At 44.7% G+C, this 25,135-nt stretch overlaps 3 protein-coding genes across 6 annotated transcripts in view; 2 read left to right on the forward strand and 1 right to left on the reverse strand.

Annotated features, from left to right (window-relative positions):
* Positions 1-6,715, reverse strand: part of CDS2 (CDP-diacylglycerol synthase 2) — a 32,242-nt gene extending 25,527 nt beyond the window's left edge. Inside the window, 2 exon segments of the mRNA XM_067545833.1 lie at positions 6,441-6,661; positions 6,664-6,715. Of these exon segments, the coding sequence (XP_067401934.1) occupies positions 6,441-6,661; positions 6,664-6,715 (273 nt within the window).
* A 2,446-nt stretch (positions 6,716-9,161) lies between these two features.
* PCNA (proliferating cell nuclear antigen) lies at positions 9,162-13,146 on the forward strand. The gene is made up of 6 exons (XM_067545834.1): positions 9,162-9,499; positions 9,983-10,080; positions 10,722-10,789; positions 11,608-11,802; positions 12,308-12,431; positions 12,578-13,146. The coding sequence occupies exons 1-6, from the start codon at positions 9,279-9,281 to the stop codon at positions 12,658-12,660; spliced, it is 789 nt and encodes a 262-aa protein (XP_067401935.1). The 5' UTR covers positions 9,162-9,278; the 3' UTR covers positions 12,661-13,146.
* Positions 13,147-15,514: 2,368 nt separating this feature from the next.
* On the forward strand, positions 15,515-22,498 carry TMEM230 (transmembrane protein 230). 4 transcript variants are annotated; one of them, XR_010919309.1, is made up of 5 exons: positions 15,527-15,635; positions 19,149-19,279; positions 20,193-20,315; positions 20,996-21,232; positions 22,170-22,498. XR_010919309.1 is itself a non-coding variant. In XM_067545836.1 (4 exons), exons 2-4 carry the CDS (start codon positions 19,181-19,183, stop codon positions 21,134-21,136), a joined length of 363 nt encoding a protein of 120 aa, XP_067401937.1. In that variant the 5' UTR covers positions 15,515-15,617; positions 19,149-19,180; the 3' UTR covers positions 21,137-22,498. The 4 variants fall into 4 exon arrangements, 3 of the variants coding, with proteins under 3 accessions (XP_067401937.1, XP_067401936.1, XP_067401938.1); XM_067545836.1 differs by having other exon boundaries at positions 15,515-15,617; positions 20,996-22,498; XM_067545835.1 differs by having other exon boundaries at positions 20,996-22,498.
* Positions 22,499-25,135: the final 2,637 nt, after the last annotated feature.

Raw genomic sequence — 25,135 nt, forward strand, 5'->3', positions numbered from 1 at the left:
AAATCTCCAGCCATAAGAGCTAGAGAGGGCTGGAGAATGTAAGCAAGGCTTGGGGGGGGGGGGGGGAAAATCAGCTCTCTCCTAGCCACAAAGCTAAGCTGATCACCTAGAGGCAGACGTCAGACAGAGTGTAGAGACGTTACCAGCATGGTCAACGGCTCCAGGGCATCAGATGCTCAAGCAGCAGCAAAGTGGAATAGCATTGTTGACAGCATCCCTGCAAGTTTCCGAATAGCCATTTTAATCTGTTGCTGACCAGAAAAGCTACAAGCAGCAAGGTAGCACTGGAGCCCTTTACAGACCAAAAAAATGCAATAGTAAACAATTTATACTCTGTTCACATCTGGAAAGCTATTTTACCGTTATAAAATATAGAAACTACCCTGACTGATGGCTTATGGCCCTTGATTCCCCCGTGGCAAATATACTTTTCAATACCTAATATAAGAAAGATCTAGCTGAATTAGTTAATTTGCTAATAAGAACATTATGCAAAACCTTGCTCACCTTCCTCTACTGATCCGTCCCAGTGACTTGAATTGGACTGCTCCTGTTAGTAAGGGCCACCTCCTGCTTGCCTCTATGGATAAACAGACAATCCTATTGATCTAGTGGTGTCGGTTTCATGAAGTCACAGCTACCTTTACCAACCTATTCACTGATGTAGAACTCATTTCTAAAGAGAAATCCATTGATCTTCACAATCCGTCATGCACTTGGGAAATTTTCATGCAGCTAGAGAGTAGGCCAAGATAATATTACAAGTGAGGCAGATAAGAGAGAGAGACTGGATCACTGGGGCAAATGATAGCAAGCACTGTGGAATTTCCACACAATTCTTGCAACTTTGTCATGTTAGAGTCAGCAGCCAATCCTTTCCTTAATCAGGAGACGTGACTAGTTTGCAAACCCTAGTGTATATACATGGACTGGTTTCCTTTATCTCCTGTTATCTGCACTCACTGTATCTAGTGCCTGTCAGCCAAGAAGCTCTAGTCAGTTCACAAACAAAGCCAAGTTCATCCCTTATGCAAGTCCATTAAGCCTTACAATATCCCTGAGACGTAGGTATATGCCAGTTACCGATCAGGTAATTAATACGCAGATTTAAGAAAGGTGCAGAGAGTGGCAGGGTAGGAAATAGAAACGCAGAGCTCTGACAGCTAGTCTCCTGCTCCCATTATGGACCATCTCCATCTCAGCGTCATCTGTCTTGTCATAATCAGATACTTCATAAATAGAATGAAGAACAGCATTTACGTCCCAAGAAGGGTTTATTCTTGCAAGATGCTGAGTACACAGCAGTCAATGGGAGTTGAGAACATTCAGCACCTTGCTGAAGCGGCAGAGTCTCTATCTGATTATACACAGTACATAAACATAAGCTGTGCAGAGCTTAAGACAGCAAGAGGGAACTAGGTAAAGAGCTGTTAAGAATCAAGGAGGAACAAAGATAGCAGGAGTTCAGCAGAACAGGTCAGCCTAAAGAATACAGCTGCTCTTCCAGCCCTGCCAGCTTAGAAAAATGAAAGGCTGAGCCAGATAGAAATAAATAAATGGTTAGTGTGAAGATAGCATTGCTAACATCCCCGTCAAGGAGATTCTGTGGACAAACCAGTGTGTTTGTCTCTCCATCACTGTCCCCATTTGAGATTTTCCACCAACAGAAAATACTGGATTCAGCATTTCAGTTCTTGCTGTGTCATGCCTGGCCTTTGTTGTGTGAGAAAAGCTCAGTGCATTTTTAAGTCTGTAACAACAGATGGGTTAGCAGGGGTTGAGCACATTGCCATGCATTTCCCTCACGCAAAACATTAGCTTGCTGTCACTGAAGGATTCTGGGAATTCAAAGGCGACCGGATCCTTAAATTGCCAGATTCCACTAGCGAGCAAAGCCACACCAGCATCGACATGAACGTTGAAAGAAGCAGGCAGTGAAGAGGAGAGTTGCATATATATTTTAGTGGGGCAGGATGGAATGACTGAAGAAACCAGGATCAGCTAGCAACACTCTCCCCAGCTCAAGGCCAATGCCCAACCATTACAGACTACCTTCGAGTGGTCTGAGACCAAGTCCTATTTGCAGTGTCTCTCCACGATAAAAAAAAAGACACCATTGTAACAGACTAACTTCTTGGTTTGTGCATGCTCACTGGAAGGATCTGACCACCGCAGTGGAAAAATTCACCTGCATGGCCCACTGCACAAATATGCCTTCCAGCAGAGCTGCTAAATGTGCTGCTACCATTTGCTCTTGCAGCTGCCACCATGGTTAAGGGGGGACGGGACGGGGAAGGGGGGACGGTATTTTCCACCAAGATGTAGGATGCAAACCACAAAAGGTGGGCAAAGAAGGCAATAAGACGTGCTCAGTAAGATATGCAGCCCAAAAGGCTGTGCTGCTACGTGGCATGGTCTTGCTGTCCTCCCTTTCCACACGCTAGCTGAATGTTTTTCTAGCCCATGATACCTTGAAAAAAGCCCACTGATCTCCTGTACAATAGAAAGAAGTGTTACTTCTGTTGGTTGGTGCCCTTATGTAAAATTGCAGTTTAGGGAGGAAAATGTGATTCAACAGGATGCTTGTAAAACAGGAGCTAGAGTTTGATCTCACTCAGGCTGAAGTCTTTCCTCTCAGCTGAGAAGACACCCACATCCAATTGTACAGCAAGTAAAAGAAGGAGTCTATAGACAGCAAGGGAAAACAAGAGGCTTGAACTGCACCGTACTGAGAACTAAACACTTGTTGTAGTCATCTAATACCAAACATCCACTGACTGCTATTTTTCAAGCAAATTCTTTGCAGGTGAAAGATAGTAATTCAGTCCTCTTGACGATTTATCCACAGAGCAGGTACAGTACAATTAACATCAGTGTAAATTTCCCTAATTGTTGCATTTCACTGTGATTTGCAGGGAATCTGAAGTCTTACAAAATCTAATACATTCCATGAAAACAATTCCCTGTATATTTTCATTTCAGGGAAAAGTTTCACATTTAAACATTTCCTTGTACCAATGGAAAGAGAAACATAACAGCTCGTGTGTTGTGCTGGAAATGAAGGACTAGAAAGTGAAACTAACCCTTTTATTTCCATCATCAAAGCTGAATGAAGTGCAAAATGCCATATAGGTGGGAAAAATATGCTGATATGCTAGATTTTAATAATGTCCTATTTTAACTGTAAAAAAATTAGCAGCAGAAGAAAATGTTTAAGAATCATAGTGTTTCTATTCTTTTCAAAGCTAAATTGTTTCTGCAAAACATAGTGAACACTGTTCAATTATTTTTCTTGGTGACCCTAGGATGAGAACAGAAGGTGGGTGAAATAGTCCCCTCGGTATAACAACGCTCAAACATGAAACGCAGGGTTCAGCAAAAAGACCTGCACAGATATTACAGCATGCGCACAGCTCCACTCAAATGCTATTATTTATATTGCTGTCATACCTCAAGTGTGCCAGGCACTTTTCAAAACACTGAGGAAGACAAGCCTTCTCCTGATGAGCTTAGAGTCTTGGACCCTGGCCCTTCAGTGGACTTCATTGCATAATCAAGGCCTTGGAAAATACATTATTGAGAGAGAATCTTGACAAGCACCTAATTTAGGTAATCACATTTTGACAACCTCATTCTCACCCCTTAAATTACAAGATACTATTTGCTTCCCATCCTAAATTGCTGTGTATTGTTGAACAGTGGCCATATTTAACATCAGAGGGGGCAGAAGTAATTCTCTGGGTTTTGCATTTTGTTTGCTGGTTTTGGTTATTTTGGGATGAGGGATGCTTCGTAAATCCCAGATTTATATTGCAGGGGTTGCATCTCAAATTACTGACTCTCATATAACTGAAGGAACCCTTTAGGAAAGCTCATTGTATGCAAGAACTGATAACAAGATAGATTACACTCTAAATAAACAGCCCTTTGACCTTCTTAAAGAACATCAGATCCCAAATAGCTAAGACAAATTCAGCTTGCATGGCTGAGAGAGAAGGTTTTCATATCAGTTAAGCAACACTAATGTCTCCAAGCTATCAAGAAACATTCCAACTCCTACAAAGTATAAGTAAGCTCAGCAGAGTTCTTTTTTTATTTAAAATCATTTCAGTGGATATTCAGTTTATTTTAAGATTTTTTCTTTTTATCAATTTACATGTTTTCAGTTGCACAAATGTATGGGGCTTACGCCTTCTTTATTTCCACCTATTTAATTTTTCAGTTAGGAAAAATTATGGAGGAGTCAGGCAATAGCTGGGGGGAAATCAGACACTTATTTAATTACAGTAGCTCTTGAAATTAAAAAATGTAAAGTTTTTTAACAGGTAAAACAAAAAAACCCAACATTTCAATAAATAAAGTAAATAGCCTTAAATGAAACTGTAATAAGTTCTCAAGCAGCATTCTTACTTGGTCAAGCTGTACATTTGTATTATTATTGATTGACATTTTTCCCCCAATCTGTTTCTGTGTATGTTGAAATTGATGTTTCTTGACATTTACCAATAATAATCTAATCCTTCTAAGCCTATGTATATGAGTTATTTAAATTTCCCTGCTGAAAAACAGAATGTACCTGAAACAAATGCAATTACCTAGACGATGATGGCTTAATCATCTTTTGTTTAATATAGAAAGTGAAAATGCTGTTACAACTGTACTAATGGAAGTCAGTAATTTTTGAGAGCATACATCTTTATACAAGCTAGGAGGCAGTTGGGCACCTTCAACCTACATCAAAAGTTTTTAGCAACCTCATTCAATGAAGTACCATTTTCTCTCGTAAGTTTCAGCTCTATAAGTAATTAAAACTATATATATATATATATAAAAAACTCATGACAGGTTTTAAAGGGACATTCCAGCCATTGTAGAAACAAAACGCAAGCAGCCAAAAGAAGAACAGATTTTATATGATCACTTGAGATTTACTTAAAACATATAAAAATGTCATCACGATTTTAACTTCTTTATTTTAAGTGGTTTACAGGTTCCACTGCACTGTGGGAAGTACAAGCACAATACTGTCCTAATGAACAGGAGACAAATGGAAACTGACCAGCTTAGTGCAGCCTTCAAGCTTAGCAAAATCCTAAAATTATACCAAGAGGATGAGAAAGTAAAGACTAAATATAATTTTCCAGTTCTCATTTTCAATGTTCCGGGCTCTAAGGTGATTAATTGCAAGGACAAAGATGCATTTTTAAAAATGATTTTTATCTTGACAGCACAACCCTTTTCAGAGTTGCTTTATACCTCAAGGAGGCATGAGTAAAGACAGCTTGATGATGATGATGATTACAATGATGATAGTTTTTCCCCTTAAAACATCTGGGTGTGTTCTTGTTTGAGACAAACAATTGCACAAGAAACTTCTATTTTAATTCCCATTACAGATCTTAGAAGTGTTTTAAATGTTGTCATTAGATTGCTGAAGCCAGAGGTTCTGTCTAACCAACAGACAATACTTTTCATTGCAACGCGGGATATTCTCTTGGGGTAATAATGTATTATATAGCTAGATGGTAAGCTCTTCCACACAGGGATTTTGTTGTTTTGGGTAGATCTGGAAAATGCGGTGTACACGTCGGGCACTATATAAAGGATACTATGCCCACATCACCATAATAATTGGAGCTCCTGCAACAGAAACCAGTTGCACGCCAAGAAAGCAATATGCCAATCAAGAAAAATAGATACTTCTCTAATTGTATAGAAAAAAGAACCACAGATGGGATCTTGCTTATTTAGGACTATTTTCAAAGAGCTCAAAGCCCAGCTCTGGGTTGCAAATAAATTTCAAGTTATCTGGGTAGTGAGATATGCTGTGACAGCTTAGTGCACTCCTACTTCTTATAAAGGCTTCTTGCTTTGACATGTCTTTGCAGGCGGACAAAAATCTATCCTAGAACCTTTCAGAAAGCTGACAAACAAGTCTGCATCTCTGACGGGAGACACAAAAAACAAAAACAACTCTGTTTATACCAAACACACAGATGTTGCAAGTGGCCGGAACTGCATCAGGGCAAGTATCTGCTGTAACCCCTGTTCCAGAGAGAGGGCTGAAAATATCTTTGTTCCGGTGCATGCTGATTATCCCATCAACGGTGCGCAAACCACGCACATCCTGCCCCGCACAAACACAGGGCCGGTCTCCCCCCACACCGCTGAAGCATACGTCACACACACAGTCCTTACATACCCCGCAGCCTTTGCCTCCCCACTCTGCACTAACCCCTGCCCATGGCCTCCATACCTCATTGCAACCTCTCCTCCACCCCGCGATCATCCCAGCTGCAGCACCCCTTATTCTTGATCCCCCGACACATCTTCCACACACACCCCCGCCGTTGCATCCCCGCACACCCAGGCCCTTTGCAAGCACCAGTCCAAAGCAAAGGGTGCATTGCCTCTGTGCAGCCCTGGCCCCGCCCCGTTACCTTCTCCTCGGGTTCCTGCGCCCCGTCGGGCTCCCGACCTAGCCTCTGCCTCAGTTCGCTCATCCTGGCCCGAGGCCGCGGCTCCTTCCGCGCCGGGATCTGCGCCAGCAGTTGCTCCCGGTGCAACAGCCGCAACTGCAAGAAGCGCTGCAGCGCGAGATCAGGCGGCAGCAGCGCGAGCGGCCCCGGGGTTCCATCGGGGCGCGGGAGAGGGGGGGGGGAGAGGCTGAGCCAATAGGAGGCGCGAGAGGGGAGAAGTGGGCGTGGCCCCCCATCTTTCTCCGCCAGCCTCATTCTCTAGGCAGAGGCCCTGTCGCGGTCTCTCGCCCCGCCCATGTGTACCCGGATGTGTTCAGCCCTAGTCCTGCCTAGGCCGCCATGATTGGTGTACGCAGTGGCGTACATGGCCCAGTAACCTCATGGGGCTTGCAGGGCAAAGACTGATGGAGGCGTGGGAACGGTGGGCCAGGGCAGAGTGCTGCGTCCCTGGCCCCTCCCGAGGAAATGGGGGGAGGTCATTACGGGCCAAAGTCACCCCCCCCTCCCGACACACACACAAGTGCCTCTGCAGAATAGGCAGCAGGGTGCAGGTTAGGGGTGCCACCCACCTTGTGTACACCACTTGGCACTGAGTCTATCTGCCCAGGCAGACAGACACACAGGCTGTGGTTTGGGGGGTGCAGCCAGACAGATTCGCAGGCCAAGTGGGACTGATGTGATCACCTAGACTGGCCCCTTCTATTGCACAGGCCAGAGAACTTTCCCAGAATAATTCCTAGAGCAGATCTTTCAAGAAACATCCAACCTTGATTTAAAAATTATCAATGATGGACAGCCCACCACCTCCCTTGGTAAATGGTTCCCATGGTTAATTACGCTGACTGTTAAAAAGTACACCTTATTTCCAGTCCAAATTTGTCTAGGTTCAACTTCCAGCCATTGGATCGTTAGACTTTTCTCTGCTAGACTGAAGAGCCTGTTATCAAATATGTGTTCCCCATGTAAGGATTTAGAGATTGTAATGAAGTCACCTTCTCTTTACATTAAATAGATTAAGCTCTTTGAGTCTATCGCTATAAGGCACATTTTCCAATCGTTTAATCATCTCATGGCTCTTCTCTGAAACCTTTCAATTTTTTTCAACATCAATCTTAAACCATGGACACCAGAACTGGACACAGTATTCCAGCAATGATCACACCACTGTCAAATAGAGGTAAAATAATCTTGGTTGTTCAGCATCCAATGAACGACTATTGGTGGTGAATGAGGACTCTGGGCAGTTTTGAACTTGGAAAACGTTCATGTTTTGCAATTTCAAAGAAAAGTGCCAGGTGATGGTGCATTGGAGCTGCCTGATACTGACATAATGTAGTTGCTAACCTGTATGTGTATCAAGGGTCTCTGTTGGAGAAGCTCAGCTGTGTGTTACAGGCCTTTAACTGATGGCATGTAAATGACTATTCTTTAACTCAGGGGGGCTTGTGCTTTTGTAGACAATGGCTCTGGGCCCTGAGGGATTTGAGTGCAGCATCGTGAAAACTGGAAAGTTCCTCTGAGGCTACAAATTTGTTGTATCACCACAAAACCCACTACAGTGGTGCAAGTTGGCAAACTCAACAGTTTGGCCAATCCATCCCACTTGCCAGCCTGCAACTGCCACGGGACCTTTGGAGAACCAACGTTCGGCCCACCAGAACTCACACTGCCACAGAACCTTCAGAATTCCAGCGTTCCACCCAGGCCCCTCCCACGACTCTCGTGAAACATTCAGGCCCCCGACATTCCACCATGCCTCCCCAATCCCTGCTTTCCCACGCACTGCCGCCAATCCCGGCACTATGCACGGAGGCGCACATGCCGCTAACAACTGCCATGGAACCTTTGAGGCCCCAATATTCCACTGGGCAGCCCGCACAACTTGCAATGGACTCTACAAAGTCCTGATGTTCCACCCAGCAGCAGCAGTCACCCTCCTCTCCTTGCCACTCCTTCAGCCACCGGAGCCTACAGATCCCTAAATGTTCGACCCAGAAGCAACCCCCAATTACAGTGGGAAATTCAAGGCCACCCACATTCCACCCACCAACTGCCATGGAACCTTTGAGGCCCCCACATTCCACCCACCAACTGCCATGGAACCTTTGAGGCCCCCACATTCCACCCGCCAACTGCCATGGAGTCTTTGAGGCCCCCACATTCCACCCACCAACTGCCATGGACCCTTTGGGGCCCATACATGCCATCTAGCACTCCCTACTCCCACAGAACATAGGTCCTCCAAAGCTCTACGGGAGGGAGCAGCAATACAGCTCCAGCTGGGAGGGAAGGGTTGTATTCCTCTCCTGGGGTGGGTCCTGTCTTGAGGAGAACGGTGATTGGTCAGATACGTACGGACACTGGGAGTCATGTGTTGATTGGCCGTCGTGCAGCAAGCGGTGGGCGTGGCTCCTACTGTTTTGCGCAAGGTGATTGGCCATCGTAGGACGATAACTTCGTCGTGATTGGCCGACCTCAGGCATGCGGGCGGGATTTGCGACACTGCATGATTAGCGAGCGGGCTTCCTCGGGGGCGGGACAACCAGTGTTGTGGGACGCTGATTGGTGAGGGAGCCGCGTGTAGCCGCGGCTTCCGGCGGCCTCCTGTGTATGATTGGTGTAGCGCGACAGGTGGGCGGGGCCGGGACGTGAGGTCAGAGGAGCTATAAGAGCCACGGTTGGCGCGCAACGCGAGTTCTGGTCGGTGCCGGCGTTGCGCAGAGCGGGAAGCAGGGTGGGCGCCGTGCGTGCAGCGCGGGCTAGCGGATCGGGGTGTTGCTGCCTCTCCAGGCTGACAGGATGTTCGAGGCGCGGCTGGTGCAGGGCTCCGTGCTGAAGCGGGTGCTGGAGGCGCTCAAGGACCTGATCACCGAGGCCTGCTGGGACTTGGGCTCGGGCGGCATCAGCCTGCAGAGCATGGACTCCTCGCACGTCTCGCTGGTGCAGCTCACGCTGCGCTCCGAGGGCTTCGACACCTACCGCTGCGACCGCAACATCGCCATGGGGGTCAACCTGGCCAGGTAGCGCGGCTGGGGTGCGGGCGGGCGGGTCGGTCCCCACGGCGGGCGAGAAGCGGGCAGAGTCGCGGGGGAGAGCGATGTTCTACGGGGCCGGGCGGGTGGAGGGGCTTAGGAAACCCCTTCTTTTTTGGGTCTCGCGCCGTTTTTGTGGCGCGCGCTGCTCGTCGGCCGAGTGACGTCATGTCGGCGCCGGTCGCACAATGAGCGCGCGCGGCGCTGGCGGGAAAGCTGCACGTGGGGGCGGGGCCCACGTCAGCCCCCCCCCGCGCGCGCGCGCGCAGCGAGTGGCCTGTCCGCGGCCGGCGTGGAGGGGAGGGGAGGTACCTAGTGCTCGATCTCAGCCCTGGGCTCGTCGTTGGAGGGATGCTCTCCAGGCAGCTGCATGCAACTGGTGCGGGAAGCAGCCCCTGGTGTTCCTTGTCAATATCCCTCTGTCGGTGCAGCGTCACTGACCTGGCAACACGTTCTCCTCTTCCCTCCTAGTATGTCCAAAATCCTGAAGTGCGCTGGCAATGAAGACATCATCACCCTCCGAGCAGAGGACAACGCCGACACGCTGGCTCTGGTGTTCGAGGCACCAAGTAAATATCTCCACTGCAAATGACTTTCACGTTAAGATACGATCCCTTCTGTCATTCAGTTATGAAGCAAAATTGGGGGTGGGGGAGTTTGGTAAACTTATAAAATGTCCTTGTAATTCTAACGAGAGTCCTGTAGCACTTTACAGAATGACAAATTTAATTTCTGCAGGCATAAGATTTCGTGGGCTGTAACCCACTTCGGATGAAAGCTTATGCCTGCAGAAGTTAAATTTTAAAGTGCTACAGGACTCATTGTTTTTGCTGTATACAGACTAATACGGCTACTTCTCTAACACTTTTCACCTTGTAATTCTGCGTTTCAGAATATTAATTAGTGCCTTGGCTTGCTTTGCTCTTGTCATTAAGTTTATATAGTTGACTGACTCAGTATCAGTCACTGTTTAGCTTTATTAAGCTTTATATTTTGAGGTGACTGCAGTGGACACTTGTCTAAAGAATAATTTTGTGTGACCAGGCACAGTCACAAAGTGGCCCCAAGAAAAAGAAAACTAATAAGCACATAGTCATTTCTTTATCAAACTAAAACTCCTCTGAGGAAATCTTTTGGACAGAATCTAACAACCTACCTTTAATGTTTTAGAATATTTCTTAACTAATACATCTGGTCTGATTGTTCTTAGATCAGGAGAAGGTCTCGGATTATGAGATGAAGTTAATGGATTTGGATGTGGAACAGCTTGGAATTCCAGTAAGTAACTTTGTCTCCACTGCTAACCTAAGTTAGATTATTAGGTCTTACAAATAAGTCTACATCTTTAATGTTTAGTTCTCATTAAAAGTTTTGTGGCTAAGTTCCTATTCCTAAGAAATGTAATAAACCTAAACTTTGTTTCAAGACACATTTAATTTCCAAACTAAGATCAAAGCTCTCATTAAATTTCAGTGGACGCTTTGGACTGGTTTGTTTTTGGCTTAAATCTACAGTGTGACAGGTATTAATATACAGTCTCTTGCTGGAACGGTGCTTATAGCCTTAACATATGCTTCGTAAAATCCCTTAATATAACAGAACAACATTAAAGTCCATAATAGACTTTGTATGTTAAGTTTTGTCAAATGCTGGTTCTACATTGAATGGATTAAAGCATTTTACAGGGACTCCATGATACTGAATCTATAAGCAAAACAATCATGCAAGTATCCCTTTTACAGCTTCATTGCTTTAAATGGATTTGCATAAATATAGTTGGTTAGAGATTAGTAAATGTAGATGGACTGTGAAATGGCATCTGCCTATTACTACTGCAGAGTCAATAAAAGTTGAAAGCAGCGAGCTTGAAAGTTTTCAAATAAAACTGAAAATAGGAGGGCCAGATTATGCTAACAAGGTGCCATTTATTCAGTCATTGTTCAGATTAATAATCTCTGAAGTGCAGTTCTAAAGTGGGTAAGTAGGATTTTCTTCCCTGAAGGAATATAACAATTTTTGTCTTCTATAAAAGTGAGAGAGTGCGAAAGCTTGTTAAGGTACTGTTAGAAACTATATCCAAGGTTGTCTTCTTCCAGGAACAAGAATACAGCTGTGTAGTCAAAATGCCTTCTGGTGAATTTGCACGGATCTGCAGAGATCTCAGCCACATTGGAGATGCTGTTGTCATCTCTTGTGCAAAAGATGGTGTAAAATTTTCTGCTAATGGAGAACTAGGGAATGGAAACATCAAGCTGTCACAGACCAGTAATGTGGATAAGGAAGAAGAAGCTGTAAGTTGGATGGTGATCTGAATCTTTCAAAATATGAGGGAATCTAATCTCTGTTACTGTTGTAGCAGGAGCTAACTTTTTTTCTAAAATACTTGCTGAATTTCAGTGACTGGAAAAGTCAAGCCTGCCTGGCTGGGTTTGGAGAACTAACAAAAAACTACAAAATGTAGGGCCTTCCTTGACTAACACAGGGCAGGGTACGACATGGATATCAGAAAAATAGAAGGTGGGCAGGAGGAAATGCTACTAGTGTTCTGGCTGGCATCTGCTCTGTTGTGGTAGGCAATGCTGTTGGTGGGGCTGCAGTCAACCACTTGGTTTGTTAGGTGCCCTGAAGCTCCTGTTTGTGCCATGCTATGTTTATGGGCTATTAAAACATGAAGTAATCTATCTAAGCAAGTCTGAGTGCAGAAATGACATGAATATCTAATGGAGCTCTGCTGGTCGTCATCTTTGTAAGAGTGCATTGTTGTCTTAATTCATGATCGATTTTTCTTTCTGTTAGGTTACAATAGAAATGAATGAACCAGTCCAGCTCACTTTTGCTTTGAGGTACTTGAACTTTTTTACCAAAGCCACGCCACTGTCGCCTACAGTTACACTTAGTATGTCTGCAGATGTTCCACTAGGTAAGTAACGCTGTTTTCAGTTCTTCAAAGCAATGCTGAATAGTTGCACCAATTCTAAACTGCATTGTAAAGTCACAACACTGGCATAAACTACACTGCTTGTTGGAAGTATTTTGAGTAACTGACTTTCTGCTTTTCTCCCTCAGTTGTGGAGTACAAGATTGCTGATATGGGACACTTAAAATACTATCTTGCCCCAAAGATTGAGGATCAGCAGGATGGTTCTTAAAATGTGGGAGAATCATGGGAAGATCCACTGAGAGTTCCTGGGAAACAGAAGCCTTTTCTGAGAAGGAAGAAAGATTCCAGTTTTATTAGCAGTCTCAAGCATCACATCAACGCTGTTAGGCATGTTTGTAGATATTTCTTTGTAAATATTTTTTCAACTTACTTTGTTTTGTATCTACTTTGAAAAATATTTGTATCTTTGCTATTCTAGGCTATTGGTCTGTTTACATACTCTTTTAGATGCTGTTTTTAGGAACATAAGCTTTTACTCCCTGTGGAAGTTGCTAGTGGTAAAGGGGTGCAATATTGAGTTTATAATACAAACAGTAATCTGTCTAGGACTCTACCTCTGAAACTGCAGTTCAGAGGTTACTAATGACTAATCTAAAGAAAATTCATTCAACCTTTACAATGTTCTTATTTTCAAAGTGGGAACTGTAATATAAATGTGAAAATGGCAATAAAGAATGAACAAATTTTTTTAGTATCTTGATGGATGAACTTGAGTATATAGCTGAATAACACTAAACAGGCTTATTTTAGTTAAATGTATATCTCAGCAGGAGCTTAACCATGAACTTTATATGTAGTCCAATACTAGAAACTTTCCAAGTTCTTATATTGCATGGGGTCACAGAACCATCCCTATTGGCTTTGGGTAAAATTGCTAAGTTATTCTTCATGAACACGAGTGAGGATTTTTGGTCTGTTAGCCCACGTATTCTAAACCAAAATCAGCAATCAGGAAGTTGCTCCCAGTATCCTTGAGTATAAGGGCTTAACTCCTGATGTGTGCAAATGTCTTCAAGTGTGGTAGGTACAAAATGACAGCACTAGCGATCTATTTAGAGGATGATGTAGCGGGAATGATACACAAGGTGGCAGCAGCATGCTAAAACTGCTGCACATCAAATGACAACTAGTTTGAGGATAGTGTTTCTGCAGTAATTTCCTTTCAAAGCTGATCTCTGTCTCATTCATTGTGTTGGAACACAGCTGAGGCCTTTTTTTCAATGCCCTTAACTCATCTCTCAGAGCACCTGAAGTACACTCAATCCTTTAACAGCCTGAGCCAGGAAGACAATTTGGGTAAATGTTACATGTCAGATAGCATATAACAAACTAGTAGTTGCTCTCCAACTCCCATTTTCTGCTGGAGAAACACCCTCTCATTTAATTGGAGAGTGCCTGTCTCCCAACCTTGCATGATTCATGGCTTCTGTTAGTATCCCTCTCTTCCTGCCACTATATCGTTGTTAGTCACTTCAACATGTCAACTTTTCAGTGGATTGTTAGCCCTGTGCTTAAACTATTTGTCAAGTGTGGCTGCCTGAAAGCTTGTCAAAACAAAAGCTAAAACTGGTCTGGAGCAGTAAGTACTGAGTCAGTGAAAGCTGAAATGTCACTGGCCCTTGTTTCTTCCTGTTAAAATAGTTTGTCAGGAGTGTTTTTAAATGCTGAATCAGCTGTTCTCACTGTACAAAGCTAGTGCAAGGTGACTGATGAATGTGATGCTGAGGTAAGAGCTGGAATACTGTAAAGGGCAGGAATGTTTCACCAGGGGCCAGGAACCAGGGCTAGTGCTTGTATCCTGGAGCTTCCCTTCCTGGTGCAACCTCTACCCATGCCCCTGAGGTTAGTTGAATTTTGTGATATTTTTCTACTTTCCGGTTAATGAAAGAAGCATGAGTGAGAGAAATAAGACAGTTGTAATAGGAACATCTGAGTCCGGCTCCTTGGTAGTCTGATATAATCAGAAATTATATGACTCTACCTCAGCACATCTGCTATTTTTAGCAACAGCATTAACCTTGGCATGGTAGCCAAATATCAACCTGAGTCGTCATGCTATGTCTGTTTTCAATGGGTACAGTGGCTTCCCTTCTTGCTAGCATTAATTCTTGAAACATTTTGGGTCAGTCCCCGCACCCCCCAAAAAAATGGAGGGGCTAAAAATCATGAGCTGCTTTTTCTAAACGGCAAATAAAAAGATCTAGACATCTGGCATTTCAGTTTTTTGGGCTCTCACATTCAAGCTTTTATTTCCAGCAAGAGCTAGATGTGTACTTTAAAAAAAAAACCAGGTAGTTGCATGGCTAAGTGCTTCAGAAAAACACAAAACTTGCCATAAAAATACAGGTGCTGCTGATGCTGCAATTCCTGTGTTAAATGGGTGAAGTCACATTGCATCCAGTTATACAGCTGTTGTGCTTCATCCTAAGCATATTTCTGATTTGTGGTGGTTGAAGGAATCGTTGGATCTAGCCCTTTTATTATTATTTGTATCACTAGCAGCTAGAAGCCCTAGTTATGGACCAGGACCCTACTGTGTTATGTGTTGTACAAACCTCTTTTAGATGTGTACAGCCCTTTGGGTTGAAAAGTGCTGTATCAGTGCATGTTCCTAGTTCTTTACAAAGTGCAGTGAAGAGGGGCCCTTTGAATTGTTTATTTGGAAAGCCTCCTCAGGCCACATATGTGGGATTTTACAATCCTGAGACACAAATCGTGGGTAAGATCTCCATTAAAAAAAATATAAATGAGACGTTTATAAATGCATCATGAAACTACACTGCAGAATCCTCAATTGTGAAGGCAAGATGCTTGACAAAGTGTCTGAAAATCTCTCTGAGTGGAGATCTCCCTCACCCGCCTACACAGGACAGCTCTGTATTCCGCAGACCCCTTGTCCTTGACCCATTCATATGACACGCATAGAGTCCTAGCTATCTGGCATGCAGTACAAACTGGCCAATCCGATTTCAGTTTTCAGCTACCAATCAAAAGCTTGGTAAGAAAAAAAAAAAAGAAGTGGAGTCAAATCGAAATGAGGTTTAGTGCTGTAACCTGGAAGGAAATGACTGGCAGGGGGAATAAACTTCCTGGGTTGAGTTTGCAATAGGCACAGCGCAGCAGCAGACTAAAAGCAATGCTGGGATAGATGGGCTTGAACAAGAGGTACAGAACACTGTTGCAGTGAGTTTTTTTATTCTGCTTATTTGTGCATTGTGCAGCTCTTGGGTACCCCGGCTGAACTGGCTGATTTGTTGTGATAGAGCAATGCACTTCCAGAGGAGCTTATAAACAGCTCTATTTTGAATTCTCCCTATTAGCAGAGAGTATACTTTCATGTCGAGGAAAAGAAATCACAACCCCTAATCCGAGTTTGTTTACAGATAAACTTCCTGGAGTTTGGAATTTGAGGGATCTCTGTAACTCTCTTGTTGGAGTTCGTGACACTAGTGAGAATTTAAAACCTCTAAAAATGGTCCCTCTTCGTCAGGTCAGGATTGAGAAAGACTTTGTAGCTTAGCTCTTATAAGGTCAGGATAGAATTAATGCCCCTGGACAAGAAATCCTGGCAGGGGCAGTGGGCTGGAAGTCCATCCTGCTGCTGTTCTGAAGACAAATAGGATTTGTTTAATTTAAAATCACCCTTTCCTTGTACACAAATGTCTGTCAGTGATCCTGAGCTTTATTCTGGAGGTATAATCAACTAACTTTTATGGCATTTAGAAGGTGGCTAGAGAGTATAGAAAGCTTGGATTGCAAACAGATTTCAGCTATGAAGAAGGGCAGATTGTGAGCTAGATTCTGATCTCAACCCATTTTAGATCCCAAGTATATCTGTTATCTTCAGTGGAGTTACTCCAGATTGACGTTGATATATATGAGAACATAAGACTCTAACTTTGAGTGTTTCAGTGACTTGCTCTCAATCGCCACTTCATTGACAGTTAGAGTTAACACAAAGGCCTTGGTTCTTTTCTCATTTATATTGTGTAAACCAGAAAAGACTGTGAAGGTACCCTGATGTAAAACTGGCGCAAGTCAACACCAAATCAAGTCCACTTTACTCTCAGTGGAAATAAGTAGTTAGGGCACAGGACTGTGAGTCAGGAAATCTGGGTTTTAGTCCAGCTCTCTGGACCAGATTGGTGGTGTGTAAATAATTTCTGTGACTGTTTCCCTAGCTGTAAAGTGGAGATAATACCTATCTCATGGATGTGTGCGGGACTTATTTAGTGTATATCAACTATATACATATTCAGAAGGCTCTAATGCAGTGCAAAGTATATCTTGTGGTGGAACTGCCCATTCCATGCAGTTCATTGAATGCTGAGAGTAGGTGAAGACGTAGGCCCCAAAAGTGAAGTGGGTGAGGAGAGGATTATCTCTTATCATCAGTAGCTGCAGAAATTGGAAATGTGTTTTGTCTATCTGCTTTGTCCATAAAGGAAGTAAAATACTGAATCAAGCCCCTGGCTAAGGTGTTATTGGTTGTCTGCTGCTAGGAACCATTCACTTCTTCTCCCTTTTGGGAAACATATAGGGTTTCTGGATTTAAGTTTAAATCCCAGCATGTGTACAATACATTTAGAGAGTGCCTCTGACTTACCAGTTGTGCAAGGTTTGAAGTTTGCACAAGAAGAGGAGGCCTGCTGGCAGTGTTTGGTGGGGTTGTGTCGTCTTCCACAGACAGGGACCGTCCTTCAAAGGAGGCAGCGAGAGCTTGAAGAAGTATATTTTTCAATAGGTTATAGAGTGGGGCTGAAGTCCCCGAGTAATTAAGGGAATCGGGTTATACACTTAGTGAGCAACAATGTTTTCAGGTTTTTCTGATTTTAGTAAATAAAACAGGCAGTAAAAGGGGGAAGTGCAGGTCTCTGCACAAGGCTGTCCGCTAAGTGGTATTGGAGCATCATGCTGTTTAAATACGAGACTGCCCGTGGGCTGTAGAGTGCATTCAGACTGCAGTGCAGGTTTGAGGCCAGTCCTTAGGAAGCAGATACCTGAGACCTAGATACCATGGTGATGAGTCCAGTAGAAATGCCAGCCTAAGCAGCTGTGGCTATGGAAGGAACAGCTAAGCTATCCTGGGTCTCAGGTTTCCAGGAGGTTTTCTGGTGGCAGGATGCATGGAGGGTTGGGTTGCTGACAGGCTAGCTTACACATCGCCTCCTGTGTATTGCTACAGAGGCATCGCTGGCAGGATAAACGCAGGTTTCAGCTCCTAGAAAGCAAGGCTATCAACTGCACTGTGCCAGCCTGGTGAGTACAGTCTCGACTGGATGTCACTGCAGGCAAGAAAACCACAGGGCTTGGAGTCACAGCAAGATGAAATTACAGGGTGCAAGCGCGGTTTGGCTAAATAAAGCTGCAGCACTGAACATCGCCTCCTGCACAGATCTTATCTAGGTAGGCAAACGAGGAGCTGTGACTTCTGTTTTTCTGCTTGCTCCTAATTGTTTTGATACTTTCTCCTCTTCCTCTCTGTTTGTCTGTTCCATCCACCTGTCTGTGCCTGACTTGTGCTAGCGCTTGTGGGTGTGCTGTCTTGTGACAGAGTTGTCTGGAGGAACCGACAATTCCATTTTGCAACAGCTTCTGAGGTTTTGAACATTTGTTTTTGTTCCACACTGGAAAGAAAACCAAACCTTTTGAATGTTTTTGCAAAACAGATTGGTGTAAAAATATTTGGTTTTAGACTGGAAAGCTCAGGTTTTCAGTTTGCATCTCTCTCTGGTCCAAAGTCACCAAACGAAACCCAGACTTCAAAAACCTTTGTGTCGAAACCAATCTATCTCTGCAGAATGTTTCAGCTTCAACAAAACAGAGTTAAATGGGAGTGAGCTCTCTGGGGCAGGCGCTGTCTTCTTTATTACTTGTTTGTGTAGTGCCTAGCACAGAGGGACCTTGATCCTTGACTGAAGTTCCTGGATGCTAATACAAAATGTTTAATACCAAGCTTTGTGACACCAGTTTAGGATGGTTTTGTGACACGGGGTGCGTGGCACCTGATTACAGTTAGCGTGTGGTCTGGTAGGTTTGGGTACATCTGTGCCTGTGTATATTTTATGACCAAATGGGAGGCTTTATTTTTAAAAGAGCAAAAATGTTGTAAAACCCTAAGACAGGAAGTGTTTTAAATTCCACTGAAAACAGTTCCAGGTTTTTGTGGAATTAAATAGTATATTGTAGTAGTTATTATCCAGGCTTTGCCATGCTGTGCTGGTGAAACTGAATAGTTTGCTTTTAGGGCCTATGCTGAGTGAAGTATAAAAAATGGACAAATAGCATAAATGTGGGGGAAAGAATTACATTTCTAAGGGAGTTGGCATGTCCCACCATACAGCTCACTGGGCATGGATACAGCCATATGCTCCATCATCCTTGTCATCTTCATCACGGCCCCTTTCTGTGCCTCAGTTTCCCCATCTGTAAAATGGGGATAATGATGCCTATTTACATTTGTAAAGTGCTTTGAGATCTGTGGATGGAAATGTGCTGTATAAGTGCTAAATGTTGGTTGGTTGGTTTTTTTTTAATGAGTTAAGATGCTGTTGGGAACACAGGTAAGGAAACTTGTTTCTTTAGAAGCGATATTTAACTTGACCGTGTCCCTTTAATAAACTCCAAGCAGTGTACTCTACCACACTCTGACTGTTGTCTCGGCTGCTGTGAGCAATAGCTTTTTGTTTGTTGCAGGTGCTGCTAGCTGATGACACGGCCTCCTTGTTATGATGCCATCACGTACTAATCTAGCTGGGGGGATCCCCAGTAGCAAAGTGAAGTATTCCAAGCTCTCCAGCACTGATGATGGTTATATTGACCTGCAGGTAAAAGGGAAAAACAGAGGAACCCCCCCCCCCCATGTGACAAAAATATCCAGCAGCTCTGAATTTTGTTCCTTGTTGACCTCCATAAACATGGTGGGATGAGATTCGTCTCTGGCCCCTGTATGCTGCTCTGGTCAGGTACAAGGGATCTAAACAGCCTGCAGAGGGTCAATGAAGAATTCCCCTGGGTTATGCACTGCTCCACCGGGGCACGTGTCCCAGTGTGTTATGCCCCACGCTTGCACACAAACCCCAGCAGAGGGGGTGCAGACATTGCGCATGCTGCTGCGACCATTTGGCCATGTGATGGAAGCCCATAGGCAGCCTTGGGGAGGCTCCCCTAACTTAGCACAGCTATGAGGGCTGCTTGCACTCCTGGTGCAGCCCAGAATCAGGAGGGAACAAAGGTGACTTAAACCCCTCTCCTTTGGCCTGCATTTCCCATGCCGCGCCTCCAGGTAATGCAGCACAGAATCCGTGCCAGGAGATGGAATGGCCCCAGGGATGGGGCGCTGGGTGGAGCTGGGATCCTGGTTATTTTAAGAAGGTTAGATCTATCTCTCTTCCTTCTGGGGATGAGAAGACCACATTGTGGAGTGACAGATGTGAGGGGAACAGACCTTGACGCTTCCACGTCAATCTGAGCAACAGCCGGCTCTGGGAACAAAGGGGTGTGAATCCGAGCTCAGAAAGAAGAAGGCGTTACATGGGCAGAACTCCTTTGAGCTTGCTTGGTAGGACTGAGCTGTTGCTGGTCTCACAATCCCTGCTGCTAGGGCAGACACTTGTGGTTTCTCTGCTTGGTCTGAGAGCCATCCTTCTCCCTGCTCCCCTCGAGATGTGGAATTCACACCCACGCCCAAGACACGACTTACTGAGTTTTAATGCCATTTTTTTTCTGTCTTCCCTGCAGTTCAAGAGGAGCCCACCCAAAATCCCCTACAAGGCAATTGCCCTGGCCACTGTTCTGTTCGTGATCGGCACCCTTCTGATTGTTATAGGAGCCCTTCTCCTCGCAGGATACATTAGCAAAGGAGTACGTGGGTTGAATAGCTTTTTAAATATGGCTTTCGTTTAGTGCCAACAAAATAAATCATCTGCTGTGAACGTCTATTTTTCTTAAATATGAAACTTCACCACCAAAGGCCTGTTAGAGAGAGGGAGAATGTTTCAAATCAAGCCTGGCACAGGGTGAGCTGGCCCTTTATAGACAGCCTTGTGCCTAGCTGTCTGCCATCCAGAGGAGGATGGGTTTGGACCAGTGGTCACGCCATCATAGGAGCTGGCCTTGTCAGATGGGGAAGATCAGGAATTAGGCGAGGTCTCTAGAATGGGCCTTGACAGGGTTCAATGGTTGAGAGGAGAATGAAGCTGTCCCTACCAGCTGGAGGGAAAGGTCTGGCTGGAGTTACCTACAGTGAGGGACAGAAGCAAATCTTTAAGAAGGAATTAAGAGTCCAGGAGAGATTAATAGACTGCTGAGCCTGGAGAAGAAGGCAGAGAGAGTCTGGATCTGAGTTAGTGTTAGTTTGTGTTAATAAACCAGACTCCAGAAGGGCCGAGTAAGCCAAAGCACTGTTTATGGTGGTTTGTCTGAGCAAGGAGGGAAATGGAGGCAGGGTGAGGGTGTGACACCGGTTCGGGTGAGCTTCTGTTACAAAGCCTTTGCTATGAGTATTTATTAATTTCTCATGTCTCTCTGCTTCTTTTCTCCAGGGGACAGACCGAGCTATCCCGGTATTGATCATAGGAATCCTGGTGTTTTTACCAGGCTTTTATCACTTGCGCATTGCGTACTATGCTTCCAAAGGCTACCGGGGCTACTCCTATGATGACATTCCAGATTTTGATGACTAAAACACACCCTAGAACCAGGGAGCCTGGATCAAGTTGTAATGAGTTTCATGTTAAAGGATGTTAGTTAACTGGACCCTGGATATCAAGATGGAACATGTAAGAACCTAAACTAAGTAGATTTATCAGTGGATGCAATTTCCTAGCTCTGTAAATATTTTGTTAGGTTACTGCCAGCTTTTTTGGGGGGGGTATTAACATGAATTTGACAGACATGATTGCAACATTAGGTGAAGTACAGCATGTGATCCAAACTTGCTTTCTAATGGAAAGTTCTTCTTGGGCAAGCCAAGCTGAGCAGTTGCCCAAAGGACAAATAAACCATATATAATTTCAGCCAAAAAAAGGTTATGCTTCCTGTCTAAAGAGATTCATATTTTCTAATGGATAGTGTCTTTTAGAATCTATTTTATCTTCAAATAGATCAAAGCTATAGCTAGGAGCTTTGTGGCAAACAAACACAATGCATCCAATTTTGTACTGTTTGCATAAATGTCAAAATAATTCCAAGATCAGCATCCATCATTGTAGGTTTGCATCTGGAATGTTGACCTATTGGCCAGTCTGGTGAAAATGGGAGAGGAAATTGAATACGTGTGCAATGATTTATTGTGCATTTGCCATACAAGAACTCCTCTTATTAGACCGATAAGTCCACTTACCTGGCAAACACATTCCTCAAGTGCCAGCTATTTCCCCCCCTACTGTTAATTTTGCTAAAGCTTAAAGGATGATTTAGGATTTTGCTTTAATTAAGGATTTTAAACAAACTTTATGGAGAGGCAGGATGAAGAACTGGAAGCTGGGCCCTGGACCTGAATTTTCCTGTCTTAAAATTCTGGTTTTGAACACTGGTGAACACTAGGGAAGTTTAGATCCTCACTTTGGAGACTGGGCCCATCACTCTGTATGTGTAGTTGAGGTCACTTTGCCCTGGAGCTAGACCCTGGACTGTACATAATACCCTAAACATATAAAAAAAGAATCTATGCATGGCCAGTGCTGCACATGTTATCAGCTTGTATTGCTTTGTTAGCCGCACGTTGTTAGATTATTCTGGAGATTCGGCAGAAACTGAGGACGACTGGTAGCTTCCAGCATGATATCAATAAGACCTAGTTGGCTTCCGAGGTGTAAATGAACTCAGCGTTCCAAGGAGCAAGTATGGAAACAAGAATTGTAATGGAAAATTCAAGCATATGCATTTAATTTGAATAAACTGCACTATATTCTATGTATGGTTCATAAAATCCTCTCTTTTTTAAATCCAAAGACTCTTTTATGTGCAATAAAAATGGTTGCAACCCTGCTGGGGGTAACTCCACTCAGTACTTAGATTGAGCTAAAGCTGGGTCTGCCACTGCCTACAGCCTCCTCTTCCATTATTCATGCTGTCGTCTGCCGTAGACAGTGGGCGGCAGTTTGCCACGAGCGGGTTTTGAGCAGCTTCATCGGTGTCATGGGCTCAAATGCAGCAAGTTGAATGAGGAGGTGCATTGGGTCCCAGTGCTCACTATCAGGAGAGGGGAACCTAGATTTAATACACCATGTATTGCCACAGTTCCCGGAGTCCTTGTGTGAGAGTGAGTGGCCCTCCCTCAGACATTTAGCAGCTCAGAACGGGCTCTTCCCCCCTGGTGCTTCCTGTCTCATTCACATAGGAGAGGTTTACAGCTCGTAAATGCAGCGTGAACGGCTCCACACACATAGTGAGCAAGGACTGGGGCAGCACAGGGCCCAGACCTTGAATCCGGGAGTTTACTGAAGCCCGAGGAAGCAGGAATGGGATTGATTTACTATAAGGATTTGTGAACCCTGGAAATATCCCAAAGCATAAAATGTGGAGGCTAAGCATTTTCAGAACAGTGGGACAGTTTGGGTACAGTGGCAGGAGTCAGTAGCTTGGTCTTTCCCAGCCCCAAGCTAACTCGTGAGTGCGTGTTCTATTTATGGAAGAGGCACCTTTCGAGAGTATCAAGGGGTTGCATAATCAGTTGCCAAACACATAAGCAAATCAGTATTTGGAGGCTCGTCTGAAAACCAAATGAAACGGGACATATTATTTCTAAGAGACTCGCGCCGCCACACAACTTATAGAGGAAAGCACTCCGTACACGTGGATCCTGCTCTGGGAGAGTCATTTTAACTGAGGCTGGCACAGGGTACATGGCTTGACAACCACTAGATTGGATACCTAAAATAGGAAGCGACCAAAATATAGAACCAGAGACTTGTAGGGCTGGAGGGCACTGCGAGAGGCCATCCAGTCCATTGCCCTAGCCTAAAGCAGGATTAAAGTCTACCTAGCCCATCTCTCCCACGTCCAATCTGGTCTTAAAAATCTAGGCAATCAAAGTACTTTTTTAAGGCGCGTGAGTGGTGTTTGTGTTTCAGTAGAACACAGTGCCCAGATCAGGCTTCTACTTGCAGTAGGTCCTGTACGGGGACAGACACAGAGGAGGGAGTTCCTGGTTCATGATTTTCAGAACTGTTCAGTGCTTTTCGAGTGTCTTTTTTTGATTCTTTCGTACACAGCTTTGTGTACCATGGCAGGACCCACTTTTCAGCACTCAAAGCACGTTCTGAAAATCAGGCCCCTTTAAAGTGTAAAGTTGAGACCTGACAAATCAAGGCGCTTGGTAATCACTGGTCACTTGGCATGGTATGCCAAATAGCAAATGGCCTTTCGTGCTCCCACATAACGGTTAGAACAGGGAACAACGTGGCTGCTACAGTAGGCGACCTGTTCTAGTCTTGCCTTCCCCACAGACCAAGCATGTAGCTGAGGGCAGGTCATTTATGGTCTGATTATTTCAAAGGGGGTGAGCGAAGTCAGTTGCCACTAACTCCGAAGGTCTTTCATGTGACTGAAAGGCAGGCCACTAACCCTTCCCCATCCATTTCCCTCGCTACACAATGTGGTGATGGCAATGCACACAGGTATCAAACAGCAGTGGATGGCGCTGAGACTTGATGGCTGTGAGAGTCTCAAAGGAAAGGTGATCCTTCCATGCAAAGTAGCACTTTCAGTGAACAGTACATACACGTTAAAGCTCAGGTGAGAATTTTTCCAGGCAAATGTCTCTTATATAACAATTTGATCTGAGGCAGCAGTGTTCATTTTTAAGTTCTCTCTGGTTTGCTGCTTCACTTTCTTCATTTCCTCTGTACGCAGTGTTCTGGGTTAACCTCCATGCCCTGATTTTTCTCTCACACTTTTTTTTTTTTTGGTCTAAAATCTATTCCCTGGGTTGCTGCACTATCCTTAACTGAGTGACTTGCGTGTATCCGGAGTGTTAGGGCCAAGGGAACAGATTGATTCAATACAGGATGTCGGTTCAGCCTTTCTCCTGCTTTAATCCCTCTCGTGAAAGAAAATGAAATACACGTTCCTGTGTGCTGTGTCATGCTGGCTCAGCACTCCACCCGTCCCATCCTCCTGACATTGCTCATTCGCCGGTCAGATGTCAGGGCCACTTCCCAGACGTTGTTACATACCGGCTGGGAGCAGCTGAAAGCCAGTAAGTGAGAGTCCTTTAGAGAAGAGGGTGGCAGCTGACACAAGGCCATGAGTCAGCGTTGAGTCCGCATCTGACAGGGGAGGTGAAAGTTACATTTTAGGAGGAAGGAGGAAAGGGGAAGAAGCAGCTTTAAAGTGAAAGTGAGGATAGGCTGCTGGGAGCAGGGCAATGTGGGGTGAGATAATGGTGAATTTAGTGCAGCGGGCAGGAGAGCAGCTCTCCAGCACCATCGGTGGCGGTGGTGAGTTATTTATTTATTGTTCTGGCAGCGGCGCCAAGAGAGCCCAAAGAGGGTCTGTCTACACTGCAGCTGGATGGGAGCCTCCCAGCCCATGTAGACAGACTCATGCTAGCTTCACTGGCACTAGTGTGCTAAAAAGAGCTGGGTGGACATTGCGGCTTAGGCAGAGATTCGGGCAATTATTGTAAGAACCTGTTTTCAACTACTTATATCTTTGCTGGGCTTTAACCATTTGGGCTG

Source organism: Emydura macquarii, unplaced genomic scaffold (assembly GCF_026122565.2).
Source record: "Emydura macquarii macquarii isolate MOO-44397 ecotype Brisbane River unplaced genomic scaffold, CSIRO-AGI_Emac_v2 contig_1110, whole genome shotgun sequence".
In the NCBI taxonomy this organism is placed as follows: Eukaryota; Metazoa; Chordata; order Testudines; family Chelidae; genus Emydura; species Emydura macquarii.